Here is a 24,193-nt window from a genome sequence, read left to right as displayed (position 1 = left end):
TCGCCTTAAGGTATTCAAAATGCTCGGTTTAAATATGGTTTTGTGTAGCCTTGATATCGACAGGTCGCGGAACACGTGCAGAGGGGTTTGGGCAATAACTCTTATGCGATCCATTGTGAGATACTTCAAATTCTTATAGTTTAATTTGACACATTTTTGACAACAACATCAACAACAACAATTTTTGCGTTAGTTTCTCCTCTATTGGGCAAAATGCTGTACCGCCCGCTTTTCTCCGTCCTGCCTTCCTTGCCTCTCAGTCGCTTAATTCCGAATTGCGTGCACGTTGGCGCAGAAGCATCGAGGTGTCTTGTAAATGAAACGGAACGTTTTGTGCGCGCTCCCTCGTTGGCCTAATCGACAGATCGAGAGCGCCAGTTTGTCTCGGATTAAACTTAAGGGAAAAGGGAGCTCGAAACTCGTCCTTGATTAGCGAGGAACGCGTGGCGGAAAATTAAACTATAACGCAGGTATTCCAGTCATTCGAACGGAATGAAAACAGGAGAGGGCTGATGTATTCCAATTGCGAATCTAAGAAACGTGCGTTTAGTGGTTTCGATGACTACTTCTCCATCGTCCTCCTAAATTCGGGATTTATTGAGCTCGGACCCAGTAAATCGTCTCCGTCGCAATAAAGTTATGCGAAAGGGTCATTCTATACAAGAAATCGGGCAAATATTTATAAAACACCGAACTGTTTGCACCGAATCATTTAAAATTTCAGCACGTGATTATGGAAGCCCTAAGAACGAATGTGGTGCTCGTGAAATTTCATAAAAAAAAATATATACAATCTCGGTTTTAGTCTGGGATAGGTAAACAATTTTTTTTATAAGAAATTGAATTTTACGAGCACCACGTTCATCCTTAAAGCCTCCATAATCACGTGCTGAAGTTTCAGCTTGGAAAAAAGTTTTATAAATATTTTGACATTTTGTATATATAGAATTCCCTTTCCGTATCATCTTAATAAATGCGTAAATTCGATCCTGAGCGTCTCGGTCGATATTTAAAATCGGATTTACTGGGGTAGGATACGATAAATCCCGAATTTAGGGGGGCGAATGAGACATAGTCAATATGGATTAGCTCGAATCTTCGGCGCATTTTTAGTGGAGCTTTTTTCCCGGGAGACGTTTCTCATCATTTTTTCATAGGTTTCACGAGACCACTCCTGTTTTCTAGTTCAAATTGTGTGTGCAACGGAACAATGTAGGAACGGCAGTACGAGTTCAGAGGGTGCGCGTGCGCGTGAGTGCGATTCTCTAACGATCGTGCTGCCATCCGTGGACGGTCCAATGAACTAACGGAGCGGCAGCGTGGTCACTTCGCCGCCGCCTCGGTATTGCAGGCCCAGAGGCTAAATCGATAAGACCAAAGAATTCGAATCAAACTCGGTCTCTTTGCTGCTCGCCCTCTCGCTTTCAGTCTAGCGCGAAACTTAAAATATAAGGAATAAGCCGTGAAGAACGTTAATTCTACCCCGTGACGTATCGTTGCGTACGTCTCGACTTAACACAGCGTTCCGTCGGTTTTTTCGGAAGGTCACTTACGAATAGTCGGAAAACTTGTTACTTTCCTGTTCCTTATATTTTCCCCTTCGCCCTGCGCTTAGAGTTCTAAACGCGGTAAGTTACGTCGGGAACGATGAGAAATTCCCGGCAACTTATCGGCAATTTCCCCGAAGCTTTTTTTTATCGAGAAATTATGAGAATTTAAATATTTATGACAGAGCGACTTCGTAGAAGAACGAAATATCGGCTCGTTTTGAAACAAATCGCATGAAATTTCACGTGAAGTTGTACATACGTGAATATGTTTAGCTGGAAGGAACGAAGACCTTATAATCAATATTTTCTAATAGTATTTATTACTCTTAGCTTGAACTTAGAAGTGCATCGAAAAGAAACGTTATTTAAACGAAGAAACGTAAGATATAAATAACAAAATTAACGTTCTCATAGGTTCTCGATATTCTTGGTAACTTACGGTATGTTTCGCGGTTACCTTCTTTAATTTTATGTTACCGAGGATTTTCGAACTCTACCTGCGCTAGACTTTCCTCTTTGCCGTTGTGTCCTGTGCGACAAAAATGACTTTCCTCGGCTAACGCTCTCGCTCGTCTCTGACGCGACCCTAATCGATCGGGCAGATCCCCTAGAAATCATTTTACACCGGTAGTCAATTATTTACAAGCTACCTGAAAATGTGGTCTGGATCTCGGTAGTAATACTTAACCAAGTAACAACGGCTCATATATGAAAATATGTTTACATCGTCCATGGTACACGACTCCGCGCGGTTTCGTCATGGCCGGGCGCAGGAGGAGTCGTCGTTATACAAAACGATTACGATTATTGGTCGCGGGGCGTTCGCATCCTCCGAGGAAGGGACGACTTAAGTGCTCTATTAAGGCTGGCAACAGCCAACAAATTAACCTCGAGGGATTACCAAATCCTGGGGCGCAATTGCTGAGCGGTCGAAACGCCATCCGAGACTTTGTCGGGTGAAAATTCTCAGTCTTTGTCGGGAGCAGCTCGGGTCGTTTGATTCAAACCTAGTTTATGCTTCCTAACGTTAACTCAATCCTATCTTAATGGTTCACCGTAAGAAATCCATAGGGAGCATTTTTTCTCTTATATTTAGGTGACGTGAAACTGCTGTACGAGAGGTCAAATCGTCCATGAAAGTATTTTCCTAGTTTGACGTACCGATCCGCTTCAATTTTTACAATTAATTCAACATTAACAATAATGTTAATTCAACCGTGACTTAATATAAAAATTATTGCATTCATCATTGACTAGATCCCGTATTTTTGCTGTTTTTCGCTTTTTGAAGGCTTAAAATCGTAAATGAAAACTTTCAGGACCTAGCTCGAACAATTTAAGATACTATGAAAATCAAATATTACAGAGTCAGATGGGAAAATATGGAAAATACTTTCATGAACGATTGTGAGAGAATTCTGGTTTATTGTGGGTTACATGTGCTCTTAGAGTGAACATTTAGTTGCAGCTGAACGTAGCAGATGGCGCCATTGGTCGGTTAGAGTATCAAAAGTCATAAATCCGAGGGATTTCTTTAGTTTTACTTGAATCTTTTTATAATTGCAGAGTATAACGGACTTCAACGTAAACATAAATGTCGATAACGCGTCAGATTATGTTACTACTTGAGTATCCAAATTGGCGTTACCGCAGAAAAAGGTTTAGATCGATTTTATATTATCGACATCGATTAAATTCCTCAGTCCGTTTCACATTATCTTAACCCCAATTCTTATCATAAACGCTCTCAATCAATTCCTTACGATGGATAATTAAGTTACGGTTAACTTCGAGTTAGGAGGTATAAACCAGGTTTAATCAGTCAGGCTCCTGAAATGCCTTCCGGTGAAGAAACTTCACGCAATACGATAAATAAAGTGACGATAAGTAAAGCGCAGATCGTCGTAGTTTAGAATTAACGCGCACTAAGGTTCTACTTAATGGTACCCGGTAGTTTATACGCTTCTCGGTATTCGTTTCTCTTACTTATTCACTAAATACTCTGAAAAGAGCGGCAAGAAAAGACGCCATATTGGTTCTCGCGGAAGTAGAAGAGCGTCCCCTCGCGAGACGTTGCGAATGCCCGACTTCTCGATTGTGTGCTCTACGCAAAGTATTACGTTTTATAGGTAACTTTACGGTCTTAGAAGAAAATCGTAGGGCGATTATATCAGACGAATTTAACAGGCTGGGTGCGACGACTCTCTTTCATCCCTCTCCACCTTCGCGACTCGATTGCAAGTTGCGGCGTTAAAGTTCCTCTACTTTATTCCAAGCTTTTCGAAATCGCCCTGGAATTGGCGATCGAGGATCATTAAACGATCGGCGACTGCTTCCCTTCGGGAAAATTGTTCAATCGGCGTTTAAGTTTGGTATCGCCATAGAGGAGATGCAAGAGTGCAAAAAGTGGAGCGACGCGAAGCAGGCGGAGGAACTGCCGATTTTCCGTAAACATAAGAAATACATGTAATTTGACGCACGAAATCGAAAAGTGCTAGTCACTAAGTAGTATAAGGAGATACAATGCCGTGTATTGAAATCGTTCCCTCTTTAAGGGTCCAAGATCTTCAGATTTTTTTTGATTTAGTATCGAGAGCACCTCCTCGATGAAATTTTGCAACTACAAATTATCGTCTGCTAGTCTTTATCGCGTTAAGAACATGACATTCTGTATATCGTGTGCAGATTATTGTTAGGTCCCGATTGTGGGATTACTTTCTGTAGAACCGATCTTAGGCGTTATGTCTCCTTATATTACGTCATAGTTATAATACATCCCTGGCGCTTCGAGGAATCCGCATAAAACGCCTTTATACGCATCCGACCCTTCCACATTTTCCGAAATCGCGCAAAGATGCGAAAAGGTCGGAATCGCGTTACGGTATTTTTCTGTCCCATGATCCACCGCGTTGTGGCGATGTAGAAAATAGAAAGTCCTGGACCTATTCCCGATACGGTGGATCGTGGAAGAGGAAGCAACGATACCAGGGCGAAGCGGTTCCACCATCGGTTTCGCGTCCGCTCGGGAAATCCTTAGCCTTGGGACGTTACCTTGAAACTTGTCCGGCGCGGAGGTCGGGGAGGCGATTCCAAAGTAGTCGGGAAAGTGGATCGTTTCGAGAGAAATCGGCCAGCGACTACCTCGAGAGGCCGTTCCGGATCGCCTAAGGAAATATTTAATATTATTTAGTCGTGCCATATTTTGTACAGAATCGTTGGGACCCCTTGCCTAATCCGAAAGGTCTGCAGCTACCATTGGTCTGGTTCTTTTGTGCGTCGATGATCCCTCGGAACGGCCCTCGGGAGGGGAAGCCGCGATTCTTAGGATACGTGCAGCGATGGCGTGTGTGAAGGCCGCATCGTCGTCGCGGGGTATTTCCTATCTGTTTCCTATCTGTTCGGCGGTGCGTCGATTTCTTCTGCACTTTGTGCAACGCACGAGGAAACTGGCGTAACAAACGCGTTCGAAAGATGTTGTCGTGACTTAAAAAGTCCAAATGAAAAATTTCTCCGCCCGGGGACGGCTTCCTGGGGGTCGATTTTATATCCTGCGAGAGTGAGCCTCATCTCCCGTGAGATTATTCGCCTGATTCCGTGTCCCCCGAAAATGCGGAACCTTTTGACCGTTTGGCGTCGCAAAACGCGTCAATGTTCGAGCCCTTGAAAAATAGCGTGCACACGGATTCCTTAATTTTATCCTCGATTCCTCGAACATCTCGCGATGCGCACTTCCGTAGTCTTGGCCTCTTTAAGAAATCCCCTTTACTCGCGTCACGTGGCGATTAAAAATGGCGCCACTCTCCTCGAAATACGAATAACTGCTACGACGGGTGTAACCTACGAGTCGCGGTGTAAACCTTCCTTACAATAGTATAAAAAGTCGGCTACGGAGTACATCGTTATAAGAAAGACCTCGAAAAAACGAATACGAAAATTCGGTGTATAATAAGTAGGTATACACGATGGTATAATATACGGTTGGTATGCGCACGAGTTTCTTGAGTGTCGTTAAGAGACACGGTAATTGTTCGATAATGTGTTCTGCCGAAATTTCTGCCTCTCCTGATGCTTCTTCGTAATTTACATAAAATCGGTTCCCCGTATTCCTAGGGTAGCATTCGAAAACGCCCGTACGGAATTGATCGCCGCACACACGCCACGCTTCGCGTTCTCTCAAGCGACACGTGGAGAACACGCGGTCTATACTTGCATTAGCGTAATCTCCTTAACCTGCGTCCATTCTTTCTAAATACACCTGTACATTCTCTTGCAAAAGAGTCCCCTCGGAGCTTCCGGCATCTCTTTGCCATCGCGTCGAAACTCCGCATCCTCTACGAGGGCATAGTTAGGTATTCTTTACACTGTCAAAAATTGCCGCGCAAAATCAAGTCCCATCGGCATTCGCGATAAATTTCACTTTATTTCTGAAGAGTTTGCCAATAATTGCAAGAACACGTTTTTCGAGTTTTGCACGAGTCAATTCCTTATGAAAATTGTCCGGAAGTTTTAGCTCCAAAATAAGGGGCTTGAAATTTCTTCTCTCGTTTTCGGTGCAATTCGTATCGTCTGTACGCAATTTATTTGATTCGCTCGAAATCGACCGATAGAGGGCAAATTTTGAGGGAAATTTTCAACAGTGTCCGCGGGATTACTATTACGGTCAGTGGTAAGATCGAAACACTCTCTACATTGTAAAAAACTGGTATCGTTTATAGGGTGGATCTATGCGTGCCCTGAAAGGCGTTGGATCGACGATTCGGGGTGCGTACACGTCCAGACTCTTGAATCGAACACCACATTTTTTTTACAAAGTAGAAACTGCTCTTTCAAACGCATCGCCGAATCCCTTGTTCGAATATCGTCTCCTCGATCTTCCTTTCAACGAGCAACAATGACTCCCTAATCATCTTCGTTCTCGCATTTAATTCGCAATTATATTCTGACTAGGTTGATAAAGTCTTCTCTGGTCCGAAAGAAGTTATTAGGTACTTAGGCACTTGTTATCTTTTTATAATCCACTGTACGAACGATTAATGGTAGTAATAATAGTAGTAATAATACGAGTAAGAACAATAATCCATAATTATCTACACTTTTCCAAAAGCAACGTCACTCTCGGTTGGCGGAGTCGCGCTTGAAAGCTCTTCGATGAAGGCGCTCGAGTCCCGGGGATATTTTCTCTTAACAACGATTCTTCCTTTTGATTTGTTTATTCTTCTATTATTGTAACTATGAAGCTATTTCCAATTAATGCAAGCTCATCGGGCTCGTTTTAATTAATTTCCTTGGATATCTTTTGCTATTTGCGCGTGGAAACTCAATGAAATTGAGTCAAGGGTCTTAAAGAACTTTTATATCCCAGCTAGAAAATATATCAAGAAGGAAGTAATTTGTCCTATTTAATAATTATTAATTCCTTGGATCGTTTTCCTGATAAGGAGAATCGCTGTTACGACGGCTCATCCCACAACGGCACGTTACGAGTCTCGTAACCAGGGATCCGATATGAATTCTTGTTGCGTTACGTTACGTATGTTACAATACACGTGATAATGTAAGACTAACATTGAAAAATGGCACATAGTGAGCGGATTCGATAGAAACCATTAAGGGCCCATTGTAGCCCCGAATACGAATACCTTTCACATTCTGCGCAAACCGCGACGCCCATCTACCGAGCAAAGGTACCCGAGAAAAAAATGAAAAAGAGACGCGTACAAATCCTAAAATATTTGTACTTACATTTTATCGTCAACGCGACGTTAAAGAAACGATCAATAAATTTAATTTTTGTAACGTTCTCGCGCATTTACTCGTGGTCTATCGTTACAACGTCCGCAGCAACGAAACAAGCAATTCCCCGGATCCCTGGTCGCAGTCCCTACACCGTTAAAAAGGTTTGCATTCAATCTAACGGAGCTCACACGGAAGTCGTTATCATACAATAACGTGCAATAAACTCCACACACTTTGTTAAGAATTTCACGATACTTGAGTGAGTCTCCAAGGACAAGTGACGAAAATTCAGTGCACCTTCGTACGAAACATTTCATTCCATCGAATTGCATCGTCGCATCGAACGAGAACGCTTTTAACGGTGTGGTCCCAGGTCTTCGGTGGAGAAATCTAGTGTCCTCTACCCTGAGAAAAGAAAGCGTCATTGAACCAAAGAAATATTCCTTTGAATAGTCCCAAGGAAATATTACGTTAAGGTGATGTGAGTTTGGTACTATTCAATGGAATTTGGTTCAATGAAATTGTTTTCTCGGTGTAAGACGAACGCAATTCCATGGAGGCGCGTCATCCGGTTGCCGTTGTTCGCGTGGACGAGTCTGCGAGTCGCTTTTCGGCCTTCGGTCGCTTCCTGGTGACCAGGTCCGCCATTCCCGATCGAGTCTCGCGGGTGTCGGGCCTCGTCTAGGGATTTCCGCGCGGCGTCCCTTCAGAAAATAGTTTGGAATGCGCCGGCAGCCTCCGGGCACCGATCTCGACGTCGGTTCCAGTCCGGAGCGCGAGTTACTTCATGTAACCGGGCGAAGAAAGAACGTCCGGGTGGACTCCGGGGCAGCAACGTTTCACCCTAGCGGTCCAAACCGATCGGCCGAGTCCGGGTTGGACGGATCCCTCGGGTTCTGGGACCGAACGTTCCGGAGGAAACCGGGGATCCACCGGAATTCGATGGCCCCGGCGGTGATTGGCTACGTAGACGAAACACGCATCGCGCGCCTTTGTTGCTGCTAAGATGGCGGCTGGGAGCGCTGCTGATGCGGAGGTTGCTGGAGGTGTTGCTGGTGGTACTGCTGGCTCGCGGTCCCCGGTGGTTGCTGCTCCTGGACAGGGTGGTAACTCACCGGCTGCTGGTTCTGCTGGTAGGCCGGGTTCCATTGCTGGTCCATGCCTTGCTGAAGCTGGTAGGTTAGCGGCTGGCCTCGGCGTTCCTGCAGCAACAGCTGATGCGCCGCTCGGTCCATCTCCTCTCGCGTCATGTCCAGGGCCTCTTGCATCTCCCGAGACGTGTACCTCACGAAGTCGGGATCGCAGTACTTGCCCAGACCCTGCTCCACGAGAACCTATCCAGGGGATGTTCTTCCGGTTAGGGTCGCTTTGATGGTTGCACTTGGTCAGCGATAAAATCAGGAGGGTCCCGATTCGACGCGAAGCATTGTCACGTCAGTTTTGGCGGTTTTTCGCGTTGAAGGTAAAATGGCGGGTCGAGCTTTTGGGACTTTAGGGTGAAGTGAAACCCCCCTCGAATCGGTCGAGTCGGATAAGGGACTTTTTTTTTTAAGGCGGCAACCGGGCCGGATTACGGGGCCAAGCTCCCATTTATTTACATTGCATCCGGGAAAAACGCCGACGCCGGTGCAAACGGTCTAAGGTGTCGAATCGGATACCACTCGCCAAGATCGGTTAACTTGCCCTTCCGACGAGACTCTCGGCACTTCCGATGACTTCGAAGTTGGGCTTCCGGTCAGCGGGACTTCCCGGCAGACTGTGCGACAGGCGTTCCGCGCCGACGCTTCCGTTACTCTCTCCCGCCCAGGAAACTGTTAAAACATGGAATCGTCGATAAACGCGAAATTTGCCGAGCTATGGTTAAACGATATCGTTTCGTAGGACACGGTGCGGGTGATTCGGGTTAGTTTGGGTGAACGGGTTAGCTTGTAAGCTTCGGTGTGGAGCACATGCTTCGAGCAACGGCAGAGACTCGTGTTCCTCGTGGGGCAAACGGAAGGTAAAGAGAAGTGTCGAAAAATGATCGTGAACAAAGGACGAGCGTAACTCAAACCTGCGTTGCGGGTCAGCCGCACGACAAACGAAACGTCCCAAGAGTAACCACCGAAATAAATATCGCATCCTACATAAGTACGTACATAGACTCGCGATTATCGCGTTTCCCTTATCGCGTATGTTGAAAATAAAGTGATCGTATCGTAACATGGGTTGGCCTATTCGACTTCGTGGGAAAGAAATAACCCCGGTGTCGTCTCGAACCGTCGTTATGGTGTCCATCGTGGCGCGATCCGACAATACCGACTCGATGTAATCACCTCGGCCGTGATAGGAGGCCCTGTGGGAGAAGCAGGACTCGCAGACCCGCCACTGCTGGGAATCGACGTCGGCCAGGAAGGCGGCAACTGCGATCGCCTGCGTCTGCGCCACTTTCAGGCCGTTCGCGATGGTTCGCTCGGCCGCCGCGACCGCCGGCGGCGCTACCGTCGGCGCGACCGAGGCGGGTTTCCCCGCGGCGGCGCTGGCAGTCGCGCCCGCGGCCGCGCCGTTCCGCCGGCGTCGAGGTGCCCACCGGTCTCTGCGTCCGGAGCTGCTGGACCCGCTCCCGGGCGACGTGCCGCACTCATCTACGGCTGATCGACCGAGTCCAAATTCAAGAACCTTCCATGCCCTACTGTCTACCGTGGACCTAAAGGTCGCGTTTCGTTCTTCCAACGGTATATCGCACCGACTACGTCTACACCGTCCTCGAAATCCGGGATTTATCGGGTCCAAACCCAGTAAATTCGAATTTAATCGAGAAGCGCAGGATTATCACCGCGATGGAGACACGCAATTTCCTGGTTCCGGACTCGATAAATTCCGGATTTAGGAGTACGACGGAAATGCATCGCGTTCCTTCCGCTCTATCTAATCTTCTTAGGGACCGCTAATGCTAATTAACTGCCATCGACGTATATAACTAGGGTGAGCCGATGCACCCGATAGGGCTCGGTCGAAGTCCAAGCTATTCGCGCAATCGGTGCTAATGCGAGAAGTTTACCGAGGAACCGAACGGCTTGGACTTCGAAGGGCGTCAGCTTGGACCCCGAGACTATGCGCAGCTAGGAACAAAGTCGGACGTCTCGTCTTCCAGGGGTTGGTCCCGTACCATGATTGGTCCAAGCGGCGCAATCGACGCAGCATCCCCGTGGCGCGTAGGGGTAATAACGAAGAGCCCCGTTCGAGGAAGCGGGACTGGGACTGGTCGCGGCGGTGGTCGTGGTCGTTGTGGTGGCGGTGGTCGTGGTTGCAGGCAGGGGTGACGGAGGGTTCCTTCGCGGCGGGGGGGTGGGAGGCGTCAACTGCCGCTCGATTCCGTCCTGAAGACTGCTCGAACACACACGCGACACACGCACGCGCGCGCGAGCGCGCGCAACACCCTTAGCAAGATTCGTTAGTTTAACGGAGTCGCGAGATGGCGAGTCTCGAACGCTCCGATATGGACTCGCGAGGAAGGCTATTCGTCGGTGAAAATGATTTCCTCCTTTGAGGACCGATTGTCTTTGATTTTAAATGATAAGTGACAATGCGACTCGGGAACGAGCGACGTTCGGCCTTAAGGGGATACGAAGGTGGAGAGAGGTCTCGTTTATGAACATTTTCAAAAATGGGGTACCGAATCGTTGCAAAAAATTGGAATTTCAAAATTCGTATATAGATATTTTTAAAATGTTGTAGAAAAAAATAAAATGTCATGGGTTCGGAAACTTCCTTATAGTCTCCGAATTCGCGTTGTAGCGTTTTAAATGATTCGGTACACCCAGTGCGGGGAAAAGTTTCATGAACGGCTATCCCTTGGATGCCACTTTCCCATCCCCTTAAAATTGTGGCAACGTTTCGATCGTTTCCGACGATTTCTGCTTGCGATTTCCTGCTGATTTCGCGCATTAGAATCCATGATTTTCTAAATGAACAAAGATCTAATAGAGACAGCTTCTGATTTTCCGTTACGTATTTCTCAATGCCACTCGCGGTCGATCTCGGAGCGTTCGACGGCACCGTAACATACTCTAATTCTTAGAAGCGCATAAAGAAACGTCCAAAGCGTGCACACTAAGGCTGCATGGGGATGCAGGGTTATGTCAGACTCGACACGCGTGCCATTCAAGTGGAAGCGTTCCGAAGTTACGGCTTGTGGTCTCGGTCTATCTACGCGAGTCGTGCAAATATTTGCAGCATTCCTGGAGCTCTACAAAAGAAAGTGGAAATGGAAGCCGTAACTTTGGGCGATGCAATAGATCGGGTGCTGCTTTGGCGGGGCTTTTAACCCTTTGAGCGCTTTGGTCCCATAAGTGCGTCTGACGTTTGGCCCAATATTGCTTGCACGCCCTGATGAAATTCGCCCATACGCCAAAGGGGCTTAGAGCACAAAGGGTTTTAAGGGGACGTGAAAGTGGCATCAATCGTTCACGAAACTTTTCTCGGAACTGGATGTACCGAATCGTTTCAAAATTTACAACGTGTATGCGGAGGCTATAAGGAAGGTAGTCACACCCATGATATTTCAATTTTTATACATCTTTTTTTAATATCTGTAAACAAAATTGTCAAACATTGGAGAAGAATTTCATAGATCTTTTTGACGCCACTTTCTCGTCACCTTAACCCTTTTAATGCCGGTCGAAGTCGTTAGCACGTGTAAGACGATGATATTTCCCGACACTAAAAGGGTTAAGTATGTTCCCTAAAAATGTGGATTTTTGCATCTTTGCCCGTTTGAAAGGCCGCACCTGGAACCTGATTCTCGGGTTCATACGAATTTTTTTCGCACCAAGAAACTCGGTAGAGTTTCGTCCCAAATACATTTAAAAGCCTGCGCGAACGGCACCGAATAGTTAACGCCAAAATTCGGTATACGACTAGATTCGTAAAAAAAAATGTTGCATTGTTGCGACGTCGCGTCATTAGTCAACATTTGAAAGTCGCATACGAAAATATTAATTTCGCCTGCGAATGTTGATCGCATGAACTCGAGAATCGGGTCCCTGATCTTCTACATCACCTCGGGAGTCTAAGAGAAGCTTGGTTCAAACTGAACTGGAAAACTCGACGAACACGCGTGTCGCAAACACGGTTTATATTTTGGGTGATCCACTGATTGTCAAGTTTAACGGGGCAGAGCGAGAGAAATCCGGTAGCCGGTGACTGGTGCAAAATAAATCGACAGTGGCAACAAGCAGGGAAAGGGATGGTGAGGCCAACTAACAAACCAAGTACCAAGCCCTAACTGGTCTTACCATATTCGCTATTTGGATGAAGATAGTTACCGCTACCCGGTCCACTGAAACGTACGACAGTCAACAGAAAAGCGTAAGATAATGATAAATAAATCAATGATAACGATTCATGGGTAGTCTCCGAGAGACGAAATTAAAACGGTGACGATAACTTTGCTAGGGGAGGGATTCGGCTGGAAGCTACAGCGCATGGAAACAGGATATCGGGGATTTAAGGTGATGCGAAAGTCGCGTCAAAGTGGTATTGCGCATCAAACTTTCCTCCGAATTGGGTATACCGAATCGATTAAAAAATGACAATATAAATGTGGAGAGTATAAGGAAGGTCTTGAAACTCATGAAATTTCATTAATGTCAGGACCTTAGTTATACCCTCTATATTCACGTTGCAAAGTTTCAATCGATTAGGTACACGCAGTTCGGAGTAAAGTTTCATGAACGATGGACCCTCCAGATGCCACTTTCGCATCTCCTTAAGGACGGACGAAAACTGCATTTTCAGGGATCGGTCACTCGGCAGATGCTTCTTCGATCGTTTCGAATGTTCTTTACCATTTGAAAAAGAAAAGAGAATATCAGGGGAATATCGAGTCGGGAACTTAATTTTGTTCAGGACACCGTTTCTCGTGAAACGAAAGCAGAAAATGGATATTTTCGAAACGTATGAAATTCCCTGGGAATTTCACTTTGAAGTCTGGGAAACGAACATCTAGCTAGACGACAATCGCATATCTGCAAAACCTGAGAACAAACGATAAGACACTCAAGGCATCGAGATAGAAAATCGACCACACCCTAGTAGCACAGAATATTTTTTAAGACGTCTCGTGTATCCGTAAGAAAAATATGATGAAAACATATTTAGCTAATATTACACAAATATGATAAAAATAATATTCTAAAGTATGTGTTTTGCAAATATTTGACATTTCTGCTAAATATTAACAAAACGAACGATATTTGTTAAATATATACATAAAGTATAAATAAAATGTTTTGCGCTACTAGGGTAGTGGCTGTGAAGTGCGGATCACTTTTGCAACTTTGTCACCCAAGTGTGTACTTCACAGCGAAGTGCGATCAATTTATGAACCGGACGACTCGCTCGACTTCGCGAGAGTTGCTCCCGAAGGACGTTTCCGAGGATAAGTCAGAGGAAATACGATGACGATATCTCAATGCATTCCGAGCATGCACTAAACTCTCGCTAGACACCGGTTACACGTTTATCGACAATATAGACGGGAAACACTTCTCTCTTAAAGGTGGGCAACCGATTCTTGGTACATTGTCAACTTACTCGAGCACTTTATGCGCAGCCTGGTAGTTTGAGTATTGAGGAACGTTGCTGAAGACGGCCAGGGGTCGCAACGGGATGTTCTCCTCACCTCCACTCAATCTCGGATCGATTCCCATTTGGTTCATCGCGCTGTCACTGAGACCGCTGAGTAGAATTGTATGGAATTAAGGTGATACGAAAGTGGTATCAAAGAGGTCTCGTCTATGAAATTTTTCTTTGAACTCGGTGTACCGAATCGGTTCAAATTTTACGACGTGAATATAGAGGTTGTAAAAGAGGTTCTGACGACCATGAAATTTCAAAATATTTGTTCATGGAAATTTTAAAAATTGTTTGATACGATTTGGTACACGCAGTTCAGAGAAGAGTGTTATCTCAGATGCCACTTTCACATCCCCTTCGGTACAAAGTTAATTTTCAGAAGGTCTTTTAACTGCTCTAATTACCCCGCTACGTTGGGTACGACCTGGTGTGACCTCGCTGTGATTTGATTCGACCCGTCGATGCCGCCGCCTCTTTGTAGCGATGCGTATGGCAAGAAGTCTATGGAATTCGTAGGCGATGCCTGCGAGACAAAATCAAAGAATTACATCGAGAAAAACATTTTTTCTTTCAAGGAAATGATTTATTTAAATGGAATTAAAGAAACCATAGCATAAAATCAAAGGAACATAGTCTTCGTTGAAAAATGTCGAGTATCTACCTGATGCATTGCCTTGATCGAGTACTTCATATCTTAAAATAATAAAGTACGATATCGAGACTATGTTTTGTTTCTTCGATTCCATTCAAAGAAATATTTTTTTCTTAATGATTGAAAGCGATACCTTGGAAGTGGTTGAGTTTACTTTGAGGGACCTCGCTCTGTGGAAATTGTGGTGTCCCCTGCGCATACTTGACCAAACGCTGCCGAAAAGCGAATGGTTTCTCTGGAAAATATTCCGGGAGGATATATTTCAGTGCAAAAAGTTTATGATTAATAGATTCGTGGATCCATGAGTTTTGCCATACCCTGTGCATCGGTTCAGGATTGTCATCCAATAGTTCCTCTAGATTGCCCGATATCGCTCTCTTAAGCTCGGGACCAGCCTCGTGTAATGTCCTCAGGCCAGCCTAAAGAATAAAATAATATATTCGTTACGTTGTATTTATATTTTTTAAATTATTTCTGTCTTAAGAAGTTTAGATCGAATAATTAATGTACCCAAGTCGTACAAGATTCGTATAATTAGGTTAATGAACCCAGGATTTTGGAATTTTTATTTTGCTTTTACCTGCAATGTTACCGTATTGTGACAGTCCTTGTCACCCTCTTTCATTTCCTGCTCCTTGCGCTTTTTAAATCTCCTAAAGTAGTCCTGAATTAGGAAAGTCGCATAGAACTTGCCGACCGTCACCTCGTCGTCGACTGCGTTAAAATCGAGATTATTAAACGATGTCACGTTTCATGGTCGGCATAATTTGGTTTGCTACCAACCTCCGGGTGGCGGTACAACTTGATCTAGAAGCTTTGGACTTGTCCTTTTCCAGATTTTCTTGATCACAGCTCTCAGTTCGGCATTGGCATCGTCGATGTTGCCCTCAGTTTTGATTCTCAATGATGTCCTCACGACGGCAAATAAAGTGGCATTAAAAAGTACCGTTCCGTCGCTGTTTAAAGGCATATTCATTGAAACCAGCCTCTACAAGAAGAAGGATCCGGTTTCAGTTGCTCTATTTAATCTCAGTGATGTATCCGTCAATTCATTCAATTTTTAACAAACCTTGCACGCCACTCTGTGCGGACAGAGCTTTCCAAATCCTAAAGGCGGGGAGATCTTTCTAAGTAACGTTACAACGTCTAAATGTTTGATGCGACCTTTGGCATCCGGATCATACTCCGACCATAGGCGAATAAATTCGTCCAGATGATGAGGTCCAAGGATGGACCAGTCTCTCGTCAAGTAATCGAAATTGTCCATGATGACCGCGACGAAGAGGTTGATGATCTGGAATTAAGTCGGCCCGTTAATATCTAGTATTTGCGCGGTTTAAGCTGATGTGAAAGTGGCGTTAAAGAGGTCTCGTTTATGAAACTTTTCTCCAAACTGGGTGTACCGAACGATTTACTCCTCGGATGCCATTTTCACACCCCCTTAAAAATTGGCGAATGAATAACGTGCTTCGCTTTGCTTTAACATCGATATGTCCTACTTACGAGAAAGGAACAGAGCACATAAAAGGAAATGAAATAGGGAAAAGCCATGTCAGACCCACAGCCGGCATGATTTTCGTGATCGTCACTTTTTGGGTCGCATTTCACTTCTCCTGGACGATGCGAGCAATCCAGCATAATCTCTTGCCACCCTTCTCCTGTAATTCCATTTCAATTCTTTAGTTACTGAATTTAATTTCAATTGAAATCTTCCGTTTTCGGAATAAAAGCAATTTTATTATTAAAAATGTATTTGGCCGAAACTCTGCCGATTTACCCGTGGCTGACCGGAAAAGCACTAAGACCGCTTGAGGAAACGTTTGGAAATTATTATTCCGGTGTATCGCGGTTTCGGTGTCCAGAGCAATTTTCCCAAATATCTGGAAAACGTCAAAAAGTTTGTTAACACTCGAAGGGATCTTTTTAATAAATAAGAATAAAGAAATAATTTAAATAATTCTTTGTCCGAATTAAATCACCTGCATCCCGATGACGGCGTAGATAAAAAATAACATGACGATCAGCAGGGCGACGTAAGGCAATGCTTGAAACGACTTGATAAAAGTCCATAACAAAGTTCTGATGCCTTCCCCTCTGCTCAGCAGCTTGACCAGTCGCATCACGCGAAAGAGTCGAAAGAAATTTATAGAAATTAAGCTGGACCCAGGCTAAAGGAGATTTAGAAATGAACTTATTAATATCATTACTAAAATGTATTACTCGTGGAAAGTCACTTTGATTTAATCAGGGTAATTTTTCAAGAAATATTACTCACACTGACTTCCGAGTACACGATGTCGATGAAACTTCCCAGTACAATGATGAAGTCGAAAACGTTCCACGCATCCCCAAAGTAATTCTACAATTATGGAAGTGTAAAGTTTGATATTCAGGGGGTGCGAACGTGGCATCTGAGACAAGAAAGAGGCAAGAAAGTGGCAATTCGTGAAACTTTTCTCCGAACTGGGTGTACCGATTAGTTTCAAACTTTACAACGTGAATATAGAGGCTGTAAGGAACGTCCTGACACTCATGAAATTTCATTTTTATTATACATTTTAAAAACTCTTATCAACAAATTTAAAACAAAATTGAAGTTTCATGGGTATCAGGATCTCACTTATAGCTTACATGTTAACATTGTAAAGTTTGAAACGACTCGGTACACCTAATTCGGAGAAAAGTTTCATAAACGAGACTTCTTTGACGCCACTTTCACATCGCCTTAAGTTTTACATTTTCCGATAGTCTCTTTACTACCTTAAAACGAAAGGCAGCCAATTTGAAGACGAATTCGAGTGCGAACACAGCGGTGAAGATCATGTTGAGGACGTCCAGCGCCTCCGTGTAAAATTCCGGTTGTCGGTAGAATTTCATGGCCAGTGTTACAGTATTTATCATAATCAACGTGAAGATCGTATACTCGAAAGGCTGCGAGGTGACGAACCACCACACTTTGTACTGTACTCGATGCTTGGGGATGTACCTACGTACTGGTTTTGCTTTTAGGGCGAACTCGATGCAATTTCGCTTGAAATAAAAATACACAACAAAGGTTGAAGTAATTGTACAATCATAAGTCAGGCTGATATCATCCCAACGTTTACCTGATTTTTATCGAGCTCGCAGTTCTTGTACTCTTGCTCGCCTTCGTTCTGAAACGTGACGATGACGAAACCTACGAAGATGTTAACCATGAAGAACGCTATGATGATGATGTAGATGATATAATAGGCAGCAACAATGGGCCTGAAGTTGTAAATGGGACCGTAGTCCTCGGCATTGGAGTCTATCGATACGTAGAGCAGTCTGAAAAATAAATTCATAGAATATTTCTTGCAACAATTTCGTGAATTTCAGAATAAATCCCGCCATTCGTGATTCGTTAGAATTTCAAAACAGATCAAAATCAGATATACTTCAATAGTTTTTCGTTTTCTCGATTTCGTCTAAGATTCGAGCGTTTCGTTTTTCGACTGCTTCAGACTTTTCATGTGAAACTTTTTATGCAACGGTAGCGTAAGTTTACAAATGAATAAATGGGAGAAGTGAATCACTTATTTTGTTTACTGTTCATTGTTTATGAATACTGTCACGATTTTAATGCCGAACGTTACTTGTTGCCGAATGGCATTGTTATTTATCATATGAAATCAAAAATAATCGGTTTTCAGAGAAGGAAATCGTTTTTACTGATTTTCAAGTGAACCTGTCATCCATTTTTTCATTTGATTAGAGGAATTCTATCTTACGTGGGCCAGCCTTCAAAAGTCGATACGGTAAAAAGGGTTAACATTGCTTTTGCGACATCGTCGAAGTGGAAACGATTCCTCGCCCACGTCCTCTCCCTCATGGTGGGCCTGTTGATGTTTCCTTCCTCGTAGACAAGATACGTTCCTCTGAGAGATAAAAAAGTAGAATTAGAAATCCAGAAGCTAGCCGACTAAACGTTTCCATTCCGACCACATACCGGCACTCTTCATTCGTCATCTTCGAGCCATCGGAACAGTAGAAAAACTTCCCCTGGGAATCACACACGAAAGGCATTAATTCTCTTTTTTTTACGATTTCTTCCCACAAGCGACATTACACTGGTTAATCGACAAAGTACAATCGCAGCGACTAAATTAACGGAGCGTTGCTGGAGTGCAAATTAAAATGTAAAACGAAATTCAAAAATAAAAACATGCCCTCTGGCGTGCATACAAGTACGCTGCGTGGCGGGATGCATCGTCTTCCTTCGACCAATTTTTTTTTTTTTTCCCGTCAAGTGACTCGTCGAATTAATACCTAATCGGGTTAAGCCGAACGATCGATCCGTACATTGATAACAATTTTATTTCCGCGACGAAAAATTTCTTCCTCGTGAATTTTATGTGAAAACTCTCGACGAATGAACCGTGAGCCCAAAATTTGTGGATTGGCATCGTAATGACATTTAATGTTTAATGAATATTTCAATCGATGCCGAATCGCAGCTGACTTTGTATGACTCATAGACTCGTTCTGTACCGTCGACAGTTGAAATGGTATGAACAAGTACGTGCTGCGATTTCAGGTGCAGTTTCAACAGGCAAGCGAGATGCTGCAGAACGCCGATGCACATCAAAATGCGCAAGCCAGTTGTGTCCTTAATTCTAGGGACTCTCGATTTCTCTGCCAAGAATCGGGTTACAAATGTTCCACTCGCCGGATCTATTTTTCTCTCGGCACGTTTACTGATAAAAGAGGAACCGCGCGACTTCTTCAAAAGAGTATCACCGCGGCGATATCTTTTCTTTCATTTTTTAAAGAACCGGCATAACTAATTTCTTGGAATAGTCTTCGAATGGATCCAGTATAAAAAGTCGCTCTGTCAGGTGGACTGACACGAAGGAATATTCATTTGAAGCCTATCGGACTGAATTAAGGAGCCTATCTCGCGAGTTACTATAGAAATGCGATCTAAGATCGGAATTGTCAATTAAATTATTTCTTCGGCAATTCGCAAAAAGCTTGAACTGTTCAAAAAGCGATATATCTGGAGAGGTACACGGAGAAAAATAAGAGCCTTAAAGTTACAGAAGCCTATCCGTTGAAAGTTGTTCACGATACGGTTAAAAACTGTCCCATTAACGGATTAATCCAATTAATTTTACTTTCTGATGTATGTTTTGCAGATTTTTCTGCAAGATTAACAGATTTTTATTCTCCGTGTACGCGAAAATGACTTGCAACGATGACTGCCGGTAAAGCCACTTGTCAATGGCAGCTTTATTATTAACTAATGGCCTCGTTATTGCTAACAATCGGAAAGCATAAGCTGCTCGTCAAATTGAGGGGTCTGGGCAATTAATTAATTTTTAATGAATCGTATTCCGGCTTCAAATCGCAAGGTCTGATGCGAATCGGCATTTAAGGTGACTAACCAAGTTTAAGCTGCATAAATCGTCAGCTTATTGGAGCATGAGCTAAACAGGCGAGACTAAAATTAGGCAGGATGCTCGCCTACTTGGTAAACTCGCCTAAATCACCGCACATTCATTGGCTAGGTCATACGGATTTAAGTGATCGTGACGTCGAAATTATTCGAGAGACTTTTGGCCTCCACTGGTTTCCTTACGACCGAGCATTTATTTTATTAAACAATAAGAGTATAAGTCGCGCCCCCAAAATTCGATCTCTAAATCGACCGATGTGCACTATAAAACTGCGGGAAACTGTAACATTGTAATATTTACAACCTACGAACCGTGTAATTGCACTAAAGTATTGGGTTGAGGAATAAGTCCCCACCGTTTTAATTATGTTACGTTACGCCAAAAACGGCGGGAAATTATTCCTCAAACTAATAGTTTAATTTGTACTCTACCTACGTACTATTTGTAAGATTAATTCTATTACAAGGCGAGTACGTATTTACATTTGTAAAAGCAGTTTATTAACGCTGGGGATGCCTTCTCTACCGTGTTTAAGGTGATATGAAAGGATCATTATATATGTATAAAACGCCAGGATATTTATAAAACTTTCCTCCAAATTGGGTGCACCGAATCATTTACTTTATTTCAGTACGTGATATGATTGCATTCTTCCTTAGGGCCTCCATAATCAAAAAATATTATAAATATTTTGACGTTTTATATAGACGTCCCTCAATTTACGCGGAGTATCCGTTCCACGTGGATTCGTTTTTCGCAAATGAAAATTGCATAAATAAAGTCTGTCAGGACAAAGGAAAGAATATTGGAAATAAAAGCTAGTACATGTAAGTTTTAGAAATACATATTTACTTCAAATAGCTTGACAAAAGAAGTAATTAAAATGAGTAACCGCATAAATTGTGTTATAATTTACCCCGTAAATTGAGGGAGGGGTGTATATATAAAATGACTCTTTCATTCCACTTTAAAGAAGTGACAATTTATCGAGTTGGGACTTTATCGTAAGATAGGCGATTGTCAGGTTAGGGAAGAACATGCACATTCGTTCCGGGAGAAAAAAAACAATGTTAATCGCAATCGTAGCTGCCAAGTCTATATTTGCGATTCCATAAATCACAGCTATGGAACGTCCGACTACATACCATGCACTACAACATCGGATAATTTCGCAAATCGGCATTCAGCACCTTTCGACGCTGATTTCGGATTTCGAAATCTCACTATAAGGCCACATATGTCGAGTTTGTATGAATTTTCATGCTCGCGAATCATTCATCTGGCAAAATCGAGTTCACTGGGGACGAATGCATGACGTAAGGGCGAATCCTTAATTTTTCATTTAATTTTTTATTTTATTACACCATTTATCATTAGTATTAATCGCAAACGAAATGCAACTGAAAGGTGACAGGGCTAATTTCGGCGCTGACTGGAAATTTCGTTCCGAAATTTTTCGGCCGAAATATTGAATTTTTATGCAGTTTATTTGCGGGTCGTTCTTTCCATGAGATGGATATTTAATGGATGTGTATCAAAATCCACTTCCGTGAATCATAACTCGCGTATGACTCGTTTCAATTACGTGCTGCTGGTTGGCGAACATGTTAACTTTTTAAACGCGGCCGCAGCAAAGTGCATCATATGCAGTCTATGTGCACATACCCGACTTCGTTAAAACTGCGTTTATGTATCCTGAGTATGCAACGATGGTTTAATTATCGCCGAACCAATTATTCCCTGAACAAGTCAATCTGGCCGTACGTGTGCGCGTGCGTGTCATAAAATTCCGGGCGATTCTTTCGCACGATCGAGATGGTTAAAAAAAATCTGTTGTTTTACGAGACTAACTCAACGTGACTGCTCTTTTATCTATAAAATAGCGGTCGTCGAACGTTTTTAAATATTCCCACCTTGTAACAATTTTGCCGATATGTGGCGCGTGGTTCCCCACTCGAAAATTTTTATCTCACGCAAGCCCCATGAATTTAAGGGGGGATTTGGAGTACAAAAGGAGAATTTAATATAGGAAGGTGTTAGTGAAATTAATCTCTTTTAAACCTCATTAGCAGGAGACCTTTTTTATTCATTTGGGACTTAAACCGTGATTGTATTTAGTGTCCCTCCTTCAACTGTTACGTTTATTCATTGCTCAATATTAATTATTACGGTTTCATCGTGAAGAAAATGATTAAATGATTTTAGGATTTAAAGTGCGATCGCGTTCAGGCGTCTCTTCTCGAACTTGTTTATTTATTTATTAGTCTACTTTAGTATAGCTCTATATTATCGCGTTGGCATAATGGGGTTTGCTGGAAACAAGGCATAACGAGCCCGGTGAACTCTCGGCCGGGTTTTCAGAATTTCTCGAGGAACATCCAGAGACGAGGCGTGTTCTGACCGTGTGCTGTTGGTTAGAGAAGCTGCGAGGAATTTCATGAGAAGGAGTCGAAAGGTTTAAGGCCGACGTGCATTGCATTCGCAGGACGCATTCTCGTTGCTATAAATTCCCGTCTTGTTTCGGAATGGAAGGGAGCATTTGCTCCTTGCAGAAGCAGCGAGTACCGTCTGAAAATTAGACTGAGAAAAAAATATCATTCAACCAAAGAAATATCTCTTTGAATAGTGCCAAAGAATATATTTAATTAATTCAAAAGATAATTTCGATTTATCTTCATATCTCATTGGTACCGTTCAAAGAAATATTTCTCTGGTTCGATGAACTTTCTTTCTCAGGGTAGACTTGTCATTTCGGACTTGTGCCCGAGATGAACCTCGCTCTCTTTTCTGGAGAAAACACTGAAATTGATTAACACTTTCCGACTTCTCTCGAGGAATGCTCTTGAAAGCGTATTTTTATTCGCTTTAAACGGATGGAAAATCCGAGATATGCATTTCGTTTGAAATTGTGTCCTGCGAATGATTGGACGTCGGAAGAAAGACAGGAGATACTTTATGAAGCTCGGAGAAACAATTCCAAAATTAAATTCTAGGAGTTCCATTTCAGGTTTTTATCCCTGAAGATGAAGTCTCAAATTTCTGACAGTTAATCAATTATTATAAGTATTCTGGCGAATACATTTTACACTTTTACGAGTCGTTGCAAGGAACGGACTTTGATATAGAATCGCGGGTTAACGTTGTTATCTTTAAGTAATTTTGGATATCTTTTCACGTTCTCCCGTCTTTCTTCTATGGAGATTAACAAGGGGGTTTGGGAAATCCGTAGCATTGAGTGCGTTAACCGAATTTCGATGCAGTACCTTTCCTGGTATGTATGGTTTACCTTAAAGAGCTGTACCCCGATTACAGCGAACATGAACTGTAGGAGATAGGTGACCAACATAATGTTGCCGATCGTTTTAATGGCGACAATCACACATTTGACTACGTACTTTACGTAGTTTTCAAGTCAGGGCAGGTGAGCAGGACGAGCGAGCACAGCAGGGAACACAGGGCGGTAAGATAGAGAAACAAAAAACAAAATGACAGAGTAGCATTAATAGGGTGCTCTTTCACTTGGGGGGAGGGCTCACAAATCTTAAAGCGATGTGAAAGTGGCATCCGAGAGATCAATGGTTGGTGAAACCTTTCTCCGAACGGGGGGTACCACTTTCTTTCAAATTTGACCACAGGAATAGAGACCCTACGTAGGTCCCGAGACTCGCGAAATTTTGAAAATATTTCTACCCATATTTTCTTAAACCTGAAATTTCAGGGGCGTTGGGACCTTCTTTACAGCCTCCGTATTCACGATGTAATGTCTGAAACGATTCGGAGAAAAGTTTCACGAATGAGACCTCTTTAACGCCACTTTCGTATCACCTTAAGGCGATGCGAAAGGTCACATGCTGCCACCTGGATATCATGGTTCGAGAGATCGAAAATCAAAAGATTCCTCGACATGGTAACGAACAAATTTCTCAAAACTGAGGCACCTAACGGTTTCTATAAAATTGATCGATAAATGTCCAAGTCAAAATGTCTCGCAATTATTTCTCTTCGCACATCCTAGTATTGGAACAGGACAAAGGATTCGAAGTTTTATCTCTTAAATTTGATCTTAAATCTGATTTTTAAAATTCGTCGTAGTACACGCAGTAGCGAGACATTTTTTTTAATTTAGGTGTAACGATTATCATTTACATATTTTACTCCTGTTCAAGATTGTGCATCCTTGGCTGTGTCCAAGAACGAGGATCGGGAATGCTTTCAGG

General features: G+C 43.3%; 1 protein-coding gene across 5 annotated transcripts in view; it reads right to left on the bottom strand.

The window, feature by feature from the left end:
* Window positions 1–113: 113 nt before the first annotated feature.
* LOC105700686 (muscle calcium channel subunit alpha-1) overlaps window positions 114–24,193 on the bottom strand; it is a 47,400-nt gene continuing 23,320 nt past the window's right edge. For 2 of the 5 annotated variants that reach the window (XM_012426768.2, XM_023432812.1), the window contains 18 exons: window positions 18,527–18,579; window positions 18,309–18,455; window positions 17,664–17,865; window positions 17,317–17,586; window positions 16,832–16,915; window positions 16,536–16,724; window positions 16,334–16,436; window positions 16,060–16,214; window positions 15,626–15,850; window positions 15,340–15,544; window positions 15,137–15,270; window positions 14,874–14,975; window positions 14,690–14,791; window positions 14,309–14,427; window positions 13,863–14,006; window positions 10,435–10,652; window positions 8,970–9,097; window positions 114–8,620 (listed from right to left, as the gene is read on the bottom strand). In XM_012426768.2, coding sequence (XP_012282191.2) covers window positions 8,288–8,620; window positions 8,970–9,097; window positions 10,435–10,652; window positions 13,863–14,006; window positions 14,309–14,427; window positions 14,690–14,791; window positions 14,874–14,975; window positions 15,137–15,270; window positions 15,340–15,544; window positions 15,626–15,850; window positions 16,060–16,214; window positions 16,334–16,436; window positions 16,536–16,724; window positions 16,832–16,915; window positions 17,317–17,586; window positions 17,664–17,865; window positions 18,309–18,455; window positions 18,527–18,579 — 2,913 coding nt within the window. In that variant the 3' untranslated portion in view covers window positions 114–8,287. Of the gene's footprint in view, window positions 8,621–8,969; window positions 9,098–10,434; window positions 10,653–12,562; window positions 12,607–13,862; window positions 14,007–14,308; window positions 14,428–14,689; window positions 14,792–14,873; window positions 14,976–15,136; window positions 15,271–15,339; window positions 15,545–15,625; window positions 15,851–16,059; window positions 16,215–16,333; window positions 16,437–16,535; window positions 16,725–16,831; window positions 16,916–17,316; window positions 17,587–17,663; window positions 17,866–18,308; window positions 18,456–18,526; window positions 18,580–23,262; window positions 23,371–24,193 lie in introns of those variants that run through there. The other 3 variants (XM_012426772.2, XM_012426771.2, XM_023432813.1) reach the window with 3 other exon arrangements.

Source organism: Orussus abietinus, unplaced genomic scaffold, assembly GCF_000612105.2.
Source record: "Orussus abietinus isolate OABI.00-Male unplaced genomic scaffold, Oabi_2.0 scaffold49, whole genome shotgun sequence".
Lineage (NCBI taxonomy): Eukaryota > Metazoa > Arthropoda > Insecta > Hymenoptera > Orussidae > Orussus > Orussus abietinus.
Note: the sequence above shows the minus strand (reverse complement) of the source record. Positions and strands in the feature narration are given on the sequence as shown.